Source organism: Euleptes europaea, chromosome 5, assembly GCF_029931775.1.
Source record: "Euleptes europaea isolate rEulEur1 chromosome 5, rEulEur1.hap1, whole genome shotgun sequence".
NCBI classification, from domain to species: domain Eukaryota; kingdom Metazoa; phylum Chordata; class Lepidosauria; order Squamata; family Sphaerodactylidae; genus Euleptes; species Euleptes europaea.
The window spans coordinates 109,550,692-109,568,658 of NC_079316.1; the positions used below are offsets into that span (position 1 = coordinate 109,550,692).

Here is a 17,967-nt window from a genome sequence, read left to right on the forward strand (position 1 = left end):
ATCTCCCTCTTCCCTCCCTCTGCAGCCTGCCCAGGCAAGATCTTAGTAACTCCCCTCTGCCTTGGTAATTTGTTTTGCTGTTGGAGCGCCTGGCTGATTGACACACATACACACACACTCACACACACTCATGCACAAGCCTTGGCTCTCTCCCAAGCCTCCTGCAACCTCGAACTACGCAAGGGACTTGTGCTGCGGTATTTACGACAAGGTGGAGACGCTGGTAGGGTTGCCAGGACTCCCCCCCCCCCGTGGGAGGTTTTGGGGGCAGATCCTGGGGAGGGCGGGGCTTGGGGAGGGGAGGGACTCCAATGCCGTAGAGTCCAATTACCAAAGCAGTCATTTTCTCCAGGGGAACTATATCGGCTGGAGATCAGTTGTAATAGCAGGAGATCTCCAGCTAGTACCTGGAGGTTGGCAACCCTGCGAGCTGGGTCTGTGCCAGGTGATCAGAGGCAAGGAGCAGCTTGTTCCACCACCACCGTTTGTCCAGAGAAGAGGGAGGGAAATGTAAGATTGTCCATCAGCGGGGCACTCCATCAGTGGGGCACTCAGCCCCAATGCGCAGCAGGGACAACGGAGAGCAGTGCATACCTTTCCTCCTCCTCCTCCCCTCTTCTGGCCCAAACGCACTACAAAATATAAAATAGTACCCAACTATTGATGCGAATTTATATTCAAGACTCGCAGTGTATTTGTATATAAATATGAATTCAGTGGTATCAAAGGTACATATTACATCTGTAATGCAAGTCTTACAAATTAACACCTTTTAATCCAGACTGAAGACAAAATAAATTGAGGCAACGTGGGCCTTCTCTTCCTTTTATGCAGGGCTTCTTCCTATATTATATGCTGCAAGTTGTCTCCATGTAGCAGCCAAATTCCGTGTTGTTAACAAGCTCCCAGGTTTCACTTTTCAGAGAGGTTACCTTTTGTAAGACTTGCATTACAAATGTAATATGTACCTTTGCTACCACTGAATTTATATTTATATACAAATGCATTGAGCGCCAGACAGACCTTGGAAAATCATCATTTTTCCTAGTACGTGATAAATCTAGATACTTAGTCTCACCTGCGGCTTATTTTTCTCATCTTGAGCCTATTAATTATAGGAAGGCCTTTACCCTTGCTATATGTCAGGCTCTTCCATCGGCTGTTTTAGAAGGGAAATATAAGAAGACCCCTAGATCAGAAAGGTTTTGTCCGTGTGGGACAGGGGACATTGAAACCATCGAACACGCACTGATATGTTGCCCATTCTACCGCAAAGTCCCATCAATCAAAGCTTATTTCTCCCTTGCTTGGCAGACTCCCTGAAGAGTCAACTGAGCTTTTGGTAAAGAAGCTCCTATCAGGAGAAAATCCACAGCTTATGCTCCAAACTGCCAAGTTTTGGGCTGCTGCTATTAGAATACACAGAACTTTATTAGAGAATGATTGTTAAAATACTTTACAATCTTATGAATTTTAAGGTGTTTGTTGTTTCAGTTTAGTTTACTGCTCATTAACAAGGTCATAAGCAAATACATACATACATATATATAATACCTAAAGTACATAAAAACATTATCCTAAGCAATATCTCTTGGGGCCAAATACCCGTATCATTTAGCAGGACAGTTTTGAAGCCATTACTTGAGTTAAGTATTTTGCCACCTGATAAATTTTCTACATGTCCACCTCTAGGTCTGAGAAGAGAAAAGGTACAATCTAAATTCTAAAAGAAGATTATACTTTGTTAGAATGGGTGTGATCCACCCAGTTCTCTCCTTATTCCAGTTTGGGGTGATAATTTTAACCGGGGGTTGTTGTTGTTTTATCAACCTTACACCCTTATTTATACAAGCAGTCTGTAATTCTACAGTACGAAACTATCAAGTCTAAAGCTCTGATGTACTAACATGGGATTGGGCAATGAACCATATTAATAAATTTGATTTGATTTGATACAAATACATTGTGAGTCTTGGATATAAGTTCACATCAATAGTTGGGTACTGTTTTATATTTTGTTGGCCTTGTACATTTAGTCCCCGACTCCCCGCCCCCTTTTAATTATTATTCAGCCCAAATGCAATCCAGCTTGCACCCACGGTTCTTCGGGGAGCCCAGTACAGGCACCCTTTCTCTGACTTGCCAAGACGGGCCGCCCAGTCTCCTCCCACCCTCTGCTTCTCGGCCTCGCCGATCTGCTCAGAAGAACAAATGAGAGAATCTCACCTGGGGCTGGACAGGGCTGGCGGTTTCTCTGGGGATTTATTCATAGCAGAGATTTACTCCACTCCTCCTGGGATTTCTTCCAGGCGACAAGCCCCCACGAGCAGAAGTTCTGAGAATTCGGATCAGAAAACAGTGCATCTGGAGAGCAACAAACTTCCCCAGTGTAAATGGCCTGGGAGACAAAGCAGAATGGGTTCAAAAGGGGTGGGGAAATTAAGGTGGTTTCAGAAAGGTAAATCTGGAAACGCCCCCCCCAAAAAAACCATCGAATCCCCGCCTGTCCCTCCTCTCCCGAGCCACGCCCCCCACCCCAGTGGGCGGAGCCAAACTGCTGCCAGCATGGCCTGCCGATGGTTGGACCGAGCCCTTCACAGTTCCACAGCGGGTGAGTGGCAGAGCAGGGTGAAGATGGCACCGAGGAGGACCCGACAAAACCCCCGTACCTATTTCCGATTCACCCACCCGATTTTTATGGCTGCTGTCGTGTTCGGCTTGGTGTACCATGGGGTGAGTGAGACCCGGTGGGCTAGGAGGGGAGCAGGGCGCCTTTAAAAGTGTGTGTGTGGGGGGGTTGGAGCAGGGGCTCTGCTTCCCTGGGGCCAATCCCAGTTTTGAACGCTCAGGGTTCCCAGGAATCGCAATCCTCGGTACACAATTGAGGCTGGGGGTCATGACAGTCATTTTTGCTGGTGGGTAATCACGTTTGATTCCTATTTATTTCAAGGGAAGAGAGTTATCATTATCATTGAGTGCTTTAAACAAAAAAATCCTAACCTTTGTCCAAAGAGCACAGGGTGGCATAGATCTGCTCACAACAACCCTGCAAGGTAGGTAAGACTGACAGGGAGGATTGAGAGTGAGCTTGATGGCAGAGTGGGTGTTTGATCCAGGATCCTTTGAATGCTGTAATGGCTAGGATTGACACCTCCAGGTGGGAAAACACCTGGAGATTTTGGAGGTGGAAACTGAAAAGAATGGAGTTGGAGAAGGAGAAGGAGAAGTTGGTTTTTATATGCTGACTTTCTCTACCACTTAAGGAAGAATCGAACCGGCTTACAATCACCTTCCCCTTCCCTCCCCACAACAGACACCCTGTGAGGTAGGTGGGGCTGAGAGAGTGTGCGACTAGCTCAAGGTCACCCAGCTGGCTTCATGTGTAGGAGTGGGGAAACCAATCCAGTTCCCCAGATTAGCCTCCGCCACTCATGTGGAGGAGTGGGGAATCAAACCTGGTTCTCCAGATCCAAGTCCACCGCTCCAAACCACTGCTCTTAACCACACCATGCTGGCACCACGCTGAGAAAGTATTATTATTAATAATAGCAATTATGAATAGTAATAAATATATTAATGGTATTAATTACTGTTATTTTTTAATATTAAGTACTTTTTTATCCTGCCCTTTTCCCAAAGAGATCAGGGTGGCATAGCTCCTTTCTTCACAACAACCCCGCCAGGTAGGTGAGACTGAGAGAGAGAGACTCAGAGGCAACCAGTGACTTTCATGACAAGAGTCATGATTTGAACTGGGATCCCCCAGATCCTGGTCCAGACCCTTGAATGCTGCTCCAGCTCCCTAGGTTTGAAGCTGTTATTTATCTGCAGCCTGGGCAGTTTCCCCTCCTGTTTCCTTTTGATCATGGCAGAGCATGAATTTCAAGACTTGGCCTTTCTGCAGATTAAAACCTCACCCACCTCTTCTTCCTCCTCCCCCCACAGTTTCTGGAAATTCAGTCTTTGAACAGGGCAGGGTAGGGGTACCAAGATGTGCCCTGGTTTAAATGCGATGCTGTCAGCAAGGAAGAATTTACCCAAGTACAAGCTCAGCGCATGCATGCACTCATGCTCCATGCATGTAATATGTTAGAGTGCACATAGAGGCAGACCCTTGATCTGTCAAGGCTGCTTATTGCCTACCCTCTCCAGGGTCCCAGGCGGAGACCTATCCAACTTGCTGAACCATTAAACTGGAGATGCCAGGGATTGAACCTGGGACCTCCTGCATGTCCAGCAGATGTTCTTCCCCTGAGCCTTGGCCCCAGACCTGCCAGCGCAGCATCCTCCTGGGAGGCAGATCTGTGGCCTGATATGTTTGTGCCAACATTGCATGGGTTGAGAGTCCAGTTTAAATTAGATGCTGGGCAAAGGCAAAATTAAATGGCACAAATAATAAATAAATACAAGCTAGTAGGAAAGAGCCTTCGGCCAAGTATAATGTTCCTGAAGGGAAAACTAGGTTCTGGGCTTCGGTATCTGGCCACGGAGGTTTTAAATGCTTGTGCTAAATAATGTCTTAAAGCAAACTCTCGATGTATTAAAACTAAGCAGGCTTCTCCTAACAACGTCAGTCTTTCTAGGCACATCGGTTTGCAGTGCCGCAGCTCTTTACGTTCTAGTCGTGTTATCCAACTTCCCTTCAATCAATTCTTTGATTGGCAAGGGTGACCGCCGGCTGTGGTGGTGGAAAGTGCTGTCAAGTCGCAGCCCCCATACGGTGGCCCAGTTGAGTTTTCAAGGCAAGAGACGCTCAGAGGCGGTTTGCCATCACCTGCCTCTGCGTAGCGACCCTGGACTTCCTCAGTGGTCTCCCATCCAAGTATTAACCAGGGCTGACTCTGCTTAGCTTCTGAAATCTGACAAGGTCGAGCTCGCCTGGGCCATTCAGGTCACTAGCCTGCTGGCTAGTGCCTGTGAAGTCACTAACCCAGAGTGACGCAATTCCTCCTCTTTGGTGTGACCTGGGTTCAGTTTCCAAAGGGGACATAGGCAAGGCAGAAAGTGACTAGCCTTGGGGTAAAATATGAAGGCCCCCCTCCCCTCTCAAGATACTGAAGCTATAAGAGATGCTCAGTTGAGTCGTAACTCCAAATCTTGCTTTATTTTAACTATGGTTGGTTTGTGAAACTGGGATTTGGCCTGCAGACGCTCGATCAAACTCTGGCTTTGCCCAACCGACGTTGGTTCAAGAACATAAGAACAGCCCTGCTGGATCAGACCAGTGATCCATCTTGTCTCACACACTGGCCAACCAGTACCTCTGCAGATCCAGCATTTGTCCATCCTGAATCTACTGCTCAACTGGCCGCTAACCCTAGGGTTGCCAGGTTCCTCTTTGCCACTGGTGGGAGGTTTTTGGGACGGAGCCTGAGGAGGGAGGGGTTTGGGGAGGGGAAGGACTTTGCTGCCATAGAGTCCACCTGCCAAAGTGGCCATTTTCTCCAGGGGAACTGATCTCTATCAGCTGGAGCCTGGAGATCAGTTGTAATAGCAGGAAATCTCCAGCCAGTACCTGGAGGTTAGCAAACATAAAACAGCAACAACTGCAAGCAACTACAAACAATGCTTATTTATGCTTCACAGAGCAAAACAAGATACAACCAGTATCTAATACACAAATGGACAATGTCCAAAAGTCAATACATGACCACAGAACGAAGACAATATAATCCCAGCGATAGTAGCTAGGAAGTTTTCCTTCTCTCCAAGAGGTAAGGTGATGAAACAATGCACAATGCTACAGAATTCCGATTTTCTTTCTGTTTTGGCTTAAGATGACAGCCTTCCTCAGGGGCCACTATATAAACGAAAAACATGCAGTACAACAGCATAAATAACAATCCGGACAATCTTTGCTAAAGAAAACAATATCTTTACAACTTGTTTTCTTTAGCAAAGATTGTCCGGATTGTTATTTATGCTGTTGTACTGCATGTTTTTCGTTTATATAGTGGCCCCTGAGGAAGGCTGTCATCTTAAGCCAAAACAGAAAGAAAATCGGAATTCTGTAGCATTGTGCATTGTTTCATCACCTTACCTCTTGGAGAGAAGGAAAACTTCCTAGCTACTATCGCTGGGATTATATTGTCTTCGTTCTGTGGTCATGTATTGACTTTTGGACATTGTCCATTTGTGTATTAGATACTGGTTGTATCTTGTTTTGCTCTGTGAAGCATAAATAAGCATTGTTTGTAGTTGCTTGCCGTTGTTGCTGTTTTATGTTTGCTAATTATCTTACAGCACGCTAACTTCAGTTTACCACAGTACCTGGAGGTTGGCAACCCTAACTACCCCAACCAAACATTTTACAGAGAAACTTCGTGACTTGTCCTTTCTGTGGAAATTAAATGGCACCGAAGTCTTCCAAGAAATAGTTTTGCTTAGTGTCTTTTCCGGAGTCTATTTATTTATTCAAATTTGTAGCCCGCCCTCAATTCCCAGCCAAGCCTGGCTCAGGGCAGATAACACTCCATAAAGTCACATAAAAACCACAAAACATCAAGTTGAAAGCATAATGTTACACTAAGGGATCGTGACCAACTATGTCAAAGGCTGCTGACAGATCCAAGAGAATCAGCAGCCCTGACCCACCTCGATCCAGCTATCGACGGAGATCTTCTGTGAGGGCGACCAGAGCCGTCTCCGTCCCATGGCCAGGGTGGAAGCCCGACTGGAATGGGCCCAATGCCCAGGTGTCATCCAGGAATCTCATAACCTGCTCGGCGACCGCTCTCTCAACCACCTTGCCCAGGTGCCACCATCAAGTGCTAAACAGAAACCAGGAAGTTCTACAATTCCTCCTTTATTTTCTACGTGATTCTTGTAGCCAATCATGTTGAACGTTTTGACTGATTTGGCTTGGTAGCGTAAAGACCAGACTTACTACCCATGGAGGAATGCTCCACTTTTATTTATTAGTTACGTATAATCATGGAAAATAGCTGTGCCCATACATTTTTTAAACTTCATTTATACCCCACCTTTCTCTCCCATGGGAATCCAAAGTGGCTTTACTCCTCTCCTTAGGGTTGCCAGGTCCCTCTTCATCACAGGAGGAAGGTTTTTGGGGTGGAGCCTGAGGAAGGCGGGGCTAGGGGAGGGGAGGGACTTCAATGCCATAGAGTCCAATGACCAAAGTGGCCCTTTTCTCCAGGTGGACTGAGCTCTATTGGCTGGAAATCAGTTGTAATAGTAGGAGATCTCCAGCTAGTACCTGGAGGTTGGCAACCCTACCTCTCCTCCATTTTATCCTTATGAGGTAGGTTAGGGTTAGAGTGTGTTACTGGCCCAAGGCCGCCCAGCGACCTTCCATGGCAGAGTGGAGATTCGAACCTGGGTCTGACTCTAACTACTATACCACCTAGCAGTTATTATTTATTTATTTATTCGTTCATTTTCATTCCTTTATATTAGCTGCCTTTCTTTGGCTTACAATATTAATACAATACATAAAAGCATTAAAAACATAAAACCAAAATTTAACATCACCATATAAGGCTGCAGTCCTAAACAAAACCATCTTCAGCTACCTCCTAAAGATTGAAAGTGAGGGGGCCAGGCCACCTCCCTGGGGAGGTTGTCCCGTAATTGTGGGGTTGCCACCAAAGAGGCCCCGTCTTGTGCACACCCCCCCCACCCGGCCTCTCCCCGCGATTTTAATTCCCAGGGAAGAACATATGGGAGAAGACGGTCCTTCAGATACCCGGTCCCAAGCCCTGTAGGGCTTTCAAGGTCAAATCCAGCACCTTGAATTGGACCCGGGAGGAGACTGGCTGCCAATGCAATTGCCACGCCCAGCAGAAATTTCAGAAGAGGTTGCAGAACTTGTTAATATTGATTGTAGCAGTGTTGCAGCTGCAGGGAAGAAATCCCCGGTATTATTAGAGTAAGTCTAGGTCTGGGGGGTTAATTCCTCTGGCACATACCAAATAAACATTGTGCGCAGTGGCTCGAATGCCAATCACCGAAGTCAGGCAGCGGAGTGTTCTGAGGGAAGAGGAAACAGACAGCAGGGCTTTTGGCTTTGCCCATGATACCTTGCCTGATACATGGAAAGGGCAGGTATTCATATTTGAAATTAGAGAGAAGAAAATCGATAAAGAGGGCCAAAGGGCGATGGAATGTGGGCACTACCGGGTGAGCTGTAATTACGGGAAATTCAAATGAATCCAGAAAAACGCAGGGAGTAGTAATTGGCCCTTTCTCCTAGTTTTGCAAAACAGGTTGGCGCCAGACGTGGCTGAACACTGAGCAACAACCTGGGACTCCTGGCTGAGAATCCGAGGGTTGAAACAAGTGAAATAAACATGACTCAGACAGGAAAAAATCCTGACAGAAAATTAAGATATTTTATTAAGAACCACCTTTTATTGGGGAGTTCCTTGGTGCTGGAAAATTATTTTAAGGGGGGGATCTCTCAGGTAAAAAGAGTTACCAACCTCCAGGTACTAGCTGGAGATCTCCTGCTATTACAACTGATCTCCAGCCGATAGAGATCAGTTCCCCTGGAGAAAATGGCCGCTTTGGCCATTGGACTCTATGGCATTGAGGCCCCTCCCCTCTCCAAACCCCACCTTCCTCAGGTGGCGAGGAGGGACCTGGCAACCCTACAGGTAAAAGTGAGGACGACATGGTTGCAAAGAAGACAAAAGGCAGAATGGCAGCTGAGGGGAAAGCAGTTTTGACCTCCACTTCCGAGGATAAACAACCTACAGAAAGTAGAAATAAAGAACTGGAAATTTTGAGGCTTAAAACAATAAACTAGAGTGAATGCTGACTAGTGCAATTGACAGCCAGTGTGGTGTAGGGGTTGGAGTCCCAGACTAAAATCTGAGAGATCCGGGTGACACACTTTTAGACTAACCTACCTAGACTAACAGTTGTTGTGAGGATACAGCTGGAAACAGGGGAAACTGTTTCAGCTTCTTTGGGTCTTCACTGGGGAGAAAAGCAGGGTATAAATATAAATACTCCCCTCCCGTTAGAATAGCTATCCCTCGCGATTCCTTTGAGTTCCAGTGTGTAGTATATACTCTTATGCTCTCATTATTTTCCAGTAGGGTTGCCAACCTCCAGGTGCTTGAACTAACAAGTATATCAACCGTACTAGAAAGTTAGTTGAACTAAATGAAAGTACGTGCTCATATGCAAACACGTTTTATCAATGTATCCAAAAAACAATGATACATACTATATAAGGTGAGACTAAGCTAACTTATCTACTGTGTCTTACAATCACATACATTGAAAATAGACAATATATACAATATTTACAGAAGTGAGGAGCCTCTTATACAGAGAAAACCAAATTTTGCTCATAAATGCCTTCCGGATAGTAAGCATTTTCACCAAAACAATTGAGGCATCATCAGCCGTATTTCACCTGTTGAGCAATCAATATTCGACTCGATAAACCTTATATTATAACTGCTGTGAAGTGTTATTAACATCTATAAATGAGTGGCAATAAAAAACTTAATAATTACCTTCCTGGTGTTTCGCTATTCTTATAAATGAATTCTGAATGGCTTATTCGCGTCATTCAGGACTGCTTTTGCTTTTGGCAATGAAGCTGCTGCACACATCAAGCTGTAATATAAGGCTGTTACTGCACTTGTATTCCTAGCAATGTATTAAGAGTTTGAAAATGTTATAAAAAATACTGTTCGCACTTTGTTTGGCCTCTTTAGTTGTGAAGATGTCTTCCAACCATTTATAAGCCATGGTATCCAAAAACCCTTTTAAAGCGATGTTTTTTATAACATTTTCAAACTCTTAATACATTGCTGGGAATACAAAGTGCGGTAACCCCCTAAGTCTCAGAGTTCTCAGCATGCAAGACAGCTGTTAGCATTGAGCCCTTAAAGGTATGGTACTAAAGATAGCATGATAGGTCTGTCTCGGTATTCAAAGACACAGTAGATAAGTTAGCTTAGGTATTGTCTCACCTTATATAGTAGATATCATTGTTTTTTGGATACATTGATAAAACGTGTTTGCATATGAGCACGTACTTTCATTTAGTTCAACCTCCAGGTACTAGCTGGAGATCTCCTGCTGTTGCAACTGATCTCCAGCCAATAGAGTTCTGTTCCCCTGGAGAAAATGGCCGCTTTGGCAATTGGACTCTATGGCATTGAAGTTCCTCCCCTCCCCAAACCCCGCCCTCCTCAGGCTCGGCCCCCAAAACCTCCCACCGGTGGCGAGGAGGGACCGGGCAACCCTATTTTCCAGTCATGAAGGCTAGAAACTTTTACCCGTGATAATTATTTCAGGATTCCGAAACAGCTGTCAATTTCTGATTTGGGCCCTGTTCTTCACGTTGTCTTTCTATAAAAGGTAAAGGTCCCCTGTGCAAGCACCCGGTCATTCTTGACCCATGGGGTGACATCACATCCCGATGTTTCCAAGGCAGACTTTGTTTGTGGGGTGGTTTGCCAGTGCCTTCCCTAGTCGTCTTCCCTTTACCCCCCAGCAAGCTGGGTACTCATTTCACCGACCTTGGAAGGATGGAAGGCTGAGTCAACCTTGAGCCGGCTGCCTGAAACCAACTTCCGTTGGGATCGAACTCAAGTCGTGAGCAGAGCTTTTGACTGCAATACTGCAGCTTAACACTCTGCGCCACGGGGCTCCTATTGTCTTTCTAGAACCAGGCTAAAAAGGATGACGGTTAGCAAAGCAATGTGAGTCGTATGGTGTGAAAACCTTTCTTCTCTTCTGTTGTGTAAGGCACATGTGTGGTTCAAGTCCCTTAAATTCATTTATTACCTACAGAAGATTTTAAAAACTTCCCTAGACCAAGTTTGACAAATGAGAGCCAGTGCGGTGTAGTGATTAAGAGTGTAGGACTAGTATCTGGGAGACCCGGGTTCGAATCCCCACTCATGACATGGAAGCTCGCTGGGTGACCTTACCTTCCTCCCAGGGTTGCTGTGAGGATAAAATGGAGGAGATCAGAACTACATAAGCCACATTGGGTTCCCACTGTGGAGAAAGGCGGGGTATAAATAAACTCAATAAATAAATAAGGTGATGTGGTGATGTCTAATCAATGCTCAGGAATATGAATGACTCCCTCTTTTCTTCTCTCTTAGTGGTTAGTCTTTTCACCGGCAACATTTCCCTACTACTACCTGGGACCAGTTGGCACCTTCACAAACTCCATGGTGCAGAAGCACAAACTTTATATCGATATTGGGTAAGCTGAATCCAGAAATGAGGCCAGATTTCCTTGCTGACTTTCCCTTCCTGATTATCCATGAGTGGGAATGGGGTTGTAAGAGGTGGGGGTCTACAGCATGGTAAAAGAGCGAGATCTTGACTGGGTATGCTTGAGAATGCAGTTTTGGGTCTTGACCTGGGTGTTTTAGATCACAGAGGGGTATAGATTCAAAATTCCACAACTTTTTTTGATGCAAAATTCTACAACTTTTTTTTTAAGTTGGAATGAACTGGAAAAGCATAAAGTCTCAGTGAGGGGCAGGAGAGCCCCCCCTTTATTATCCCTCCCCCATTTCAATTACATTATTGTGGAGGATGCACCAATTAGACTTCCATCTCAAGGACTGGTACGGTTGCCAACTTCCAGGTACTAGCTGGAGATCTACTATTACAAATGATCTCCAGCCGAGAGAGATCAGTTCCCCTGGAGAAAATGGCCACTTTGGCAATTGGACTCTATGGCATTGAAGTCCCTCCCCTCCCCAAACCCCGTCCTCCTCAGGTTCTGCCCCAAACACTTCCCGCGAGTAGCGAAGAGGGACCTGGCAACCCTAGGTACTGGAATGTCTCAGGCCAGATATGAAGCAACATAGTCCAAAACCAATGCTGTTTTTCCCTCATTTCCAGGTATGGCATTGTCTGGTTAATTCATATTGTGGAAGCACTTTACTGTATCAAGCTGTGCCGGTAAGCTTTCTTTTCTTTTCATTGCTTTGCTTTGCTTTGCTTTTCTCTTCCTTCCTTCCTTCCTGCCTGCCTTCCTTCCTTACCTTTTAAGGTCTCAGAAACACCAGATGAGGTCAAAAACATGCCACTGGATTGCAATTCCCCAGGTGTGAGCTCTCCTATGGAGCGGGAAAACCAACACGGTTCACCAGATTAGAGTCCACTGCTCATGTGGAGGCGTGGGGGGGGGTCAAACCTGGTTCTCCAGATCAGAGTCCGCCGCTCTTAACCACTACAACATACTGGCCTAGAATAGACTTTGGAGTTCTCTTACCATTTTTTTAAAATTGATTGATGGTAAGAATTACGGTGCACTTCCTGATTGTAGAGGCAGGTCCACAGTGGTGATTCCTGCCTTCTGGCATTCTATTCGAGTCCTGATTCGATTAGAGTCCAGATTTGATTAGAGTCCAGATGTGATTTTAGTCCAGATTCGATTTACGTCTCAGATTCGATCTGAGTCTCAGATTCTATTTGAGTCTCAGATTCGAATCACGCCTTCTTAGATTCGATTCGAGTCCAGTAGAGCCTCGGAGACTGGCAAGATTTTCAGGGAATCAGCTTTCTCAAGATGAGGAAACCTGGCCAGACTCCTCAAGTTAACTCAGTCCCTCACAGTGGAGACGCAATTTAATTAATGAGGCTAATTAGGAAGAGGCCCATTTAGAATCTGCCCTGTAGCTACTTCACTTGCTGTTCTTCAGTTCTTCAAGGAGTTTGGTAGGGCCATGCTCATCCTGCCTCTAGTTACAGTCATGCCACACAGATTCTATGCGGGGAGCTTCAAAGGCTGAGCTGGGAACGATAAACTATAACAAAATAATTATATCACAAGGTGTGCACTATAAATTTGTTCAAAACACAAGGCCTGGAATGCAGGCTGCATATAAAAACATTAGTTACAAAAGTCTCAAACACAGTTGATATACATTCAATATAAATGACTAATACTGGACAATACACGTTTTGGCCTGAATAGCCTTCCTCAGTGGCCTGATGTAAGGTCTTAACCTCAAACAGGGTTGCCAGGTCCCTCTTCACCACTGGCAGGAGGTTTTTGGGGTGGAGTCTGAGGAAGGTGGGGTTTGGGGAGGGGAGGGGCTTCAATGCCGTGGAGTCCAGTTGACAAAGCGGACATTTTCTCCAGGGAAACTGATCTCTATTGGCTGAAGATCAGTTGTAATAGCAGGAGATCTCCAGCTACTACCTGGAGGTTGGCAACCCTAACCCCAAAACTTGGGCCTTGCCACAAGGAAAATTGCTCGCTCAGCAATCTGGTATAGAACTATCTATGTTTCCAGATGTATGTACACCAACCAGTGATAGATTGCATTGGCCCTGATTCACACAGATTCTATGCAACATCCCTGTTCCAGTGGCAAAACTTATTTTAGTGTGTGATCTGCCTGAACGGGATCTCCCTCATTAGAGGAAGTGCTTCAGAAGAGGCTAGAAGGTGTCACCTTAGTATCTGCAGGGAGCACCCATTCCGGAATAAAGGTGCTCCTTGACGTGGAAGCAGGCGGATTAGCAGTTATCCAGGACACACCACCAGAACTCCTTGCTTTATAGAAAACAGTGTTGTTTAATTTACAGTGCACAGATAAAAGACAAACCGTCACGTACACTCTCTCCACCAAACTTCCCAACACAGAGTTACAGTTACATAGGCTTATATACAATTCAGCACCTGAAACCAATAAGGCCACCTGCAGACCTGGCCTCAGTATTACATCATCCTTACTGCTTCAAACCGGTTAGTTGCAGTTCACCCTAGAACCTGCAAGGCTATTGCTGCCTCTTGCATCATCCTAGATGCTTCTGATCTGACAGCTACCTGTCAGCTGTCTCTGTCAGATTATTATGGGCAACTTGTTACTCTGACAGTACTCAGAGGACGAAGCTTAGACGTAACCTTCCAAAACTTTGTGACTGCCCCCATCCCACGGCAGCCATATTGTGGCCGCACACTCAGCCCTTTCTCAAGATTCTACGAGTGCCCCCAGGGTCATTGCAGTTGAGGGACCCAGCCAGTAGGGTTGCCAGCTCCAGGTGGGAAAATACCTGGAGATTTTGGGGCTGGAGAAGGGAGGGACTTCAATGCCATAGAGTCCAATGGTCAGAGTGGCCATTTTCTCCAGGGGAACTGATCTCTATTGACTGGAGATCAGTTGTAATAGCACGAGATCTCCAGCTACCACCTGGAGGTTGCCAACCCAACTGCCAGATAGGTTAACTTCAAATCCTCCATTTCCTTTGCTGATCTGAGGGCTTTGTACATGTCATCTCTCCCCCATCATCTAAAATTGTGCAATATGGATAGCAATTGAAAGTTGGTCCGTTTGTGTCTTCTCTACAGGGACAAAGGCATCACAGATCCTTTAACCCAGTTTTGGTGGTTCCTTCAAACGTTTTGTTTTGGGTTAACTTCCTTTTACCTCTTGCTGCATTATAAGCCACCATAGGAAACAAATACCATGGAAGGAGTCGACCGGAAGAAAAAGAAAAACCAAAAATATATATTGTTTTCCATCTGGGGGTGAGGGTGGGGGGGATAACACTGAAGACATGCTTGGATTACCTATGTGCCAGTCAAGGAAGAAATACCAATGAAGGATTTGACCAGAAGAAGAACTAAAAACACAGTCAAGCCTTTGGGTACTGTTTTCTGCCCAAGGGTGGGGGAACTGCTAAATACCCTCATGCTTGGAAGAGTTTCCCATCTTCTTGGGGTGTCTCTTGGTATTGCAGCTCTAGGGGAAGTGAAGAAAGTAGCTTATGGAATTATTCCTGATAAACAAGGACTTTTATCATTTGATGAGAGGAAGAAATCCAAAATGTCCCCCTCCACCAGTGGCTATAAAGGAGAAGGAGAGCATGAATGAATGCTTACCACCAGAACATCCATTTCAGAGACACATGAAGATTGACTAATGGCTAATATTTCTGACACACACGCAGACACACATACTGACTTGCTGTGCCATTTATTTATTTAGTATTTCTGTATTCTGCCCTTCCTCCAAGGAGCTCAGGGGGGCATACATCAGCCCCCCTCCCCGTTTTATCCTCACAACGACCCAGCAAGGTAGGTTAGGCCACGAGAGAAATGTCCCAAGATCACATGGCAAGGTTCCAGGGTAGGGTCAAGATTTGACTAGTCAGTCCTGTTTCCTTCTACAGCAGCGTCTTTGGGGCCTGCAGTATCAGCACCTGAGCAGGCTTGAAGAATTACACCTCTTACAGCTAGAGTTGCCAACCTCCAGGTACCCATGCATAAATTTTCAGCCCATGCATAAATTTCCAGTTTCTTGAATGGCTGAATATGAGGAGTACATATATCAAGTTTACCAGCACCACTAATTTGTAAACAGTTAATTTTCTAGACATATCGGTCTTTGTTACCTCTGATCATCAGTTAGCTGTTAAACCTTATAAAAAATCTGATAGAGGTGCGCTTCTGCACTATCAATCATTCCACCCGGTACATCTTAAAAAGAACTTACCATATGGTCAGTTTATACGAATTAAACGTAATGCCACTTTAGACCATGACTATCAAGCTGCAGCTACCGCTTTAAATAATACCTTGCTAACTAGAGGATTTCCACAATCAATCATTGATTCCAAAAGACGTGCTGATACTCTACCCAGGTCCGATTTACTTACAGAACGGAATAGAAATAAAAACACATCTGCCCTCACTTCTGCCCTTCAATTTAATAGCAGATCCAGAGAAATACAAAACATTATAAAAAAAAACATTGGCATTTGGTTAAAGACATCCCAGGCTGTTCCTTGCCCCCGAGATTTGGATTAAAGAGAACCTGCTCGATCAGAGAGTGATTAATTAGAGCAGATTGCATGTTATCACACAATAGTTCTCAACCCGTCGGCCATTTTCATTGCAGCGACTGTTTCACCTGTGTGCAGGCGCTACCTGTCAAGGATTTCCGAGATGTAAGAACTGGTTTTACATTTAAACTTAAACATTTCAGTAACTGTAACAGTAAATATGTAATGTATTTAATCCGCTGCTCATGTGGTCTACTTTATGTAGGTAAAACAAAAAGAGCTATTAAACTTAGAATCGGAGAACACAGATCCCGAATAAGGAATTCCAACATGGAGGCACCACTCACGGCGCACTACAAGGAAATGAGACATCAATATTTTGAATTACAATTTTTTGTAGTATGGCAATACCTTGGAAAACCATTTCAGAATCAAAATATAGATCGCATAATGTCCCAACAGGAGTCCCGTTTCATTTTCCTATTTAATACTTTAATTCCCCATGGCCTGAATTCCTGTAGGGATTTATCTAGTTTCTTATAATAATCAGGTGCCCCTCTTTTTGCATGTATACGACATTCCAGTTTAGGTGGTATACGGTAATCACTGGCAGCTGTGAACTCAGTGAGATTTAAAAATGGTGTAAGGCTTTTTTTCTTTAGACGTCTTATCCAGCCGTCCATATATATTTGGAAGGTACACTCCTTTGACTTGTGAATGGTATGTTTCTATTTTAACTTTGTATAGCTGTATGGAAAGCACTGTAAGATATATATCGTTTTATAATGTTTATGTATGGCTTCTAGTTATATATCTTATTTTTCAGAAGCTACAAGCACATGGAGGAATTTAAAGCTTGAAAAAAAACTCTATGAAATGGGAATTTTACCGGAAGCCCATTGCGCTATATTCTTGTCCCGTGCTTCTTGTTCTATGTATGGACTTTCATGATTTGTGAGCGTTTTTATGCCTTTTCCATCGCTTAACACTTCGCGTGTCTATTTACTGTAAATTTTGGACTTTTGTCCCCTTGTTCTTACCAACTGCGGTTGTCCTCTGAGGTTTTCCTCACAATATATTTATTATCAGCATATTCTATTGTGATATTCATTATTTGCCTCTATTTTGGCTTGTTTGTACTTGTGCTTTGTTTTTGAATCCTAACCTCCAGGTACTAGCTGGAGATCTCCCACTATTACAACTGATCTCCAGGCGACAGAGATGAGTTCCCCTGGAGAAAATGGCCACTTTGGCCATTGGACTCTATGACATTGAAGTCCCTCCCCTCCCCAAACTCCACCCTCCTAAGGCTCCACCCCCAAAATTTCCAGTTATTTCCCAACCCGGAGCTAGCATCCTTGCTTACAGCCCAAGAGCCTCCGTGTTTGTTATGTATTTATATATTCATTAAAACATTTATATCACACCTTTCCTCAACAGTTCAAGGTTGGTTTGGTTACAATAATGGTTAAAAATGTTTTCGGTTAAAACCAAAATAAAGTAGCAAACCCCAGATCTCAAAAGGAAGCCCCAGTATGTCTCCTGGGACCTACAGCAAAGTAGACGTGACTAGGATTGCACACTCAAAAGCTTGTAGCAGGGGTGTCAAACATAAGGCCCCCGGGCTGGATCCGGCCCCTTGGGAGCTCTTATCCAGCCCGCAAGACAGCCAAAGCAGTCCCCCCACCTCTCGATCTGGGCTGGCGAGGCAGGGCCCCGGCCCAACCAGGTGGCATTTATGTCATATAAGGCCTCGTAACAATTGAGTTCCACACCCCTGGTTTGTAGTCTTTGGGCCAAGCTGGGCCTGCTAGTGAACATCGTCACCATTTTAAAGTGGTTTTTAAATGCTGCAAGACCCCAATTCCAATTGGGTAGGGTTTCTAGGTTCCTCTTAGCCACCGGTGGGAGGTTTTTGGGGCAGAGCCTGAGGGGGGTGGGGTTTGGGAAGGGGAGGGACTTCAGTGCCATAGAGTCCAATTGTCAAAGCGGCCATTTTCTTCAGGTGAACTGATCTCTATCGGCTGGAGATCAGTTGTAATAGTAAGGGATCTCCAGCTACTACCTGGAGGTTGGCAACCCTACAATTGGGCCTGCAGTGCAGCCAGGGGAGGGGCTCTTGTTCCACCCCATCCCCCCTGCTCCTTATCAAGTGGTTAAATGGCTGCACCCTCCCCTCCCCCGTTTCAGCACTTGAAAAGGCTTTGGGGGGGGGGTTGAGAG

At 45.2% G+C, this 17,967-nt stretch overlaps 1 protein-coding gene across 1 annotated transcript; it reads left to right on the forward strand.

Moving 5' to 3' along the window:
* Nucleotides 1-2,697: 2,697 nt before the first annotated feature.
* Nucleotides 2,698-14,414, forward strand: LOC130478194 (transmembrane protein 254-like). Its single transcript, XM_056850343.1, has 4 exons — nt 2,698-2,733; nt 11,097-11,200; nt 11,851-11,910; nt 14,309-14,414. Exons 1-4 carry the CDS (start codon nt 2,698-2,700, stop codon nt 14,412-14,414), a joined length of 306 nt encoding a protein of 101 aa, XP_056706321.1.
* Nucleotides 14,415-17,967: the final 3,553 nt, after the last annotated feature.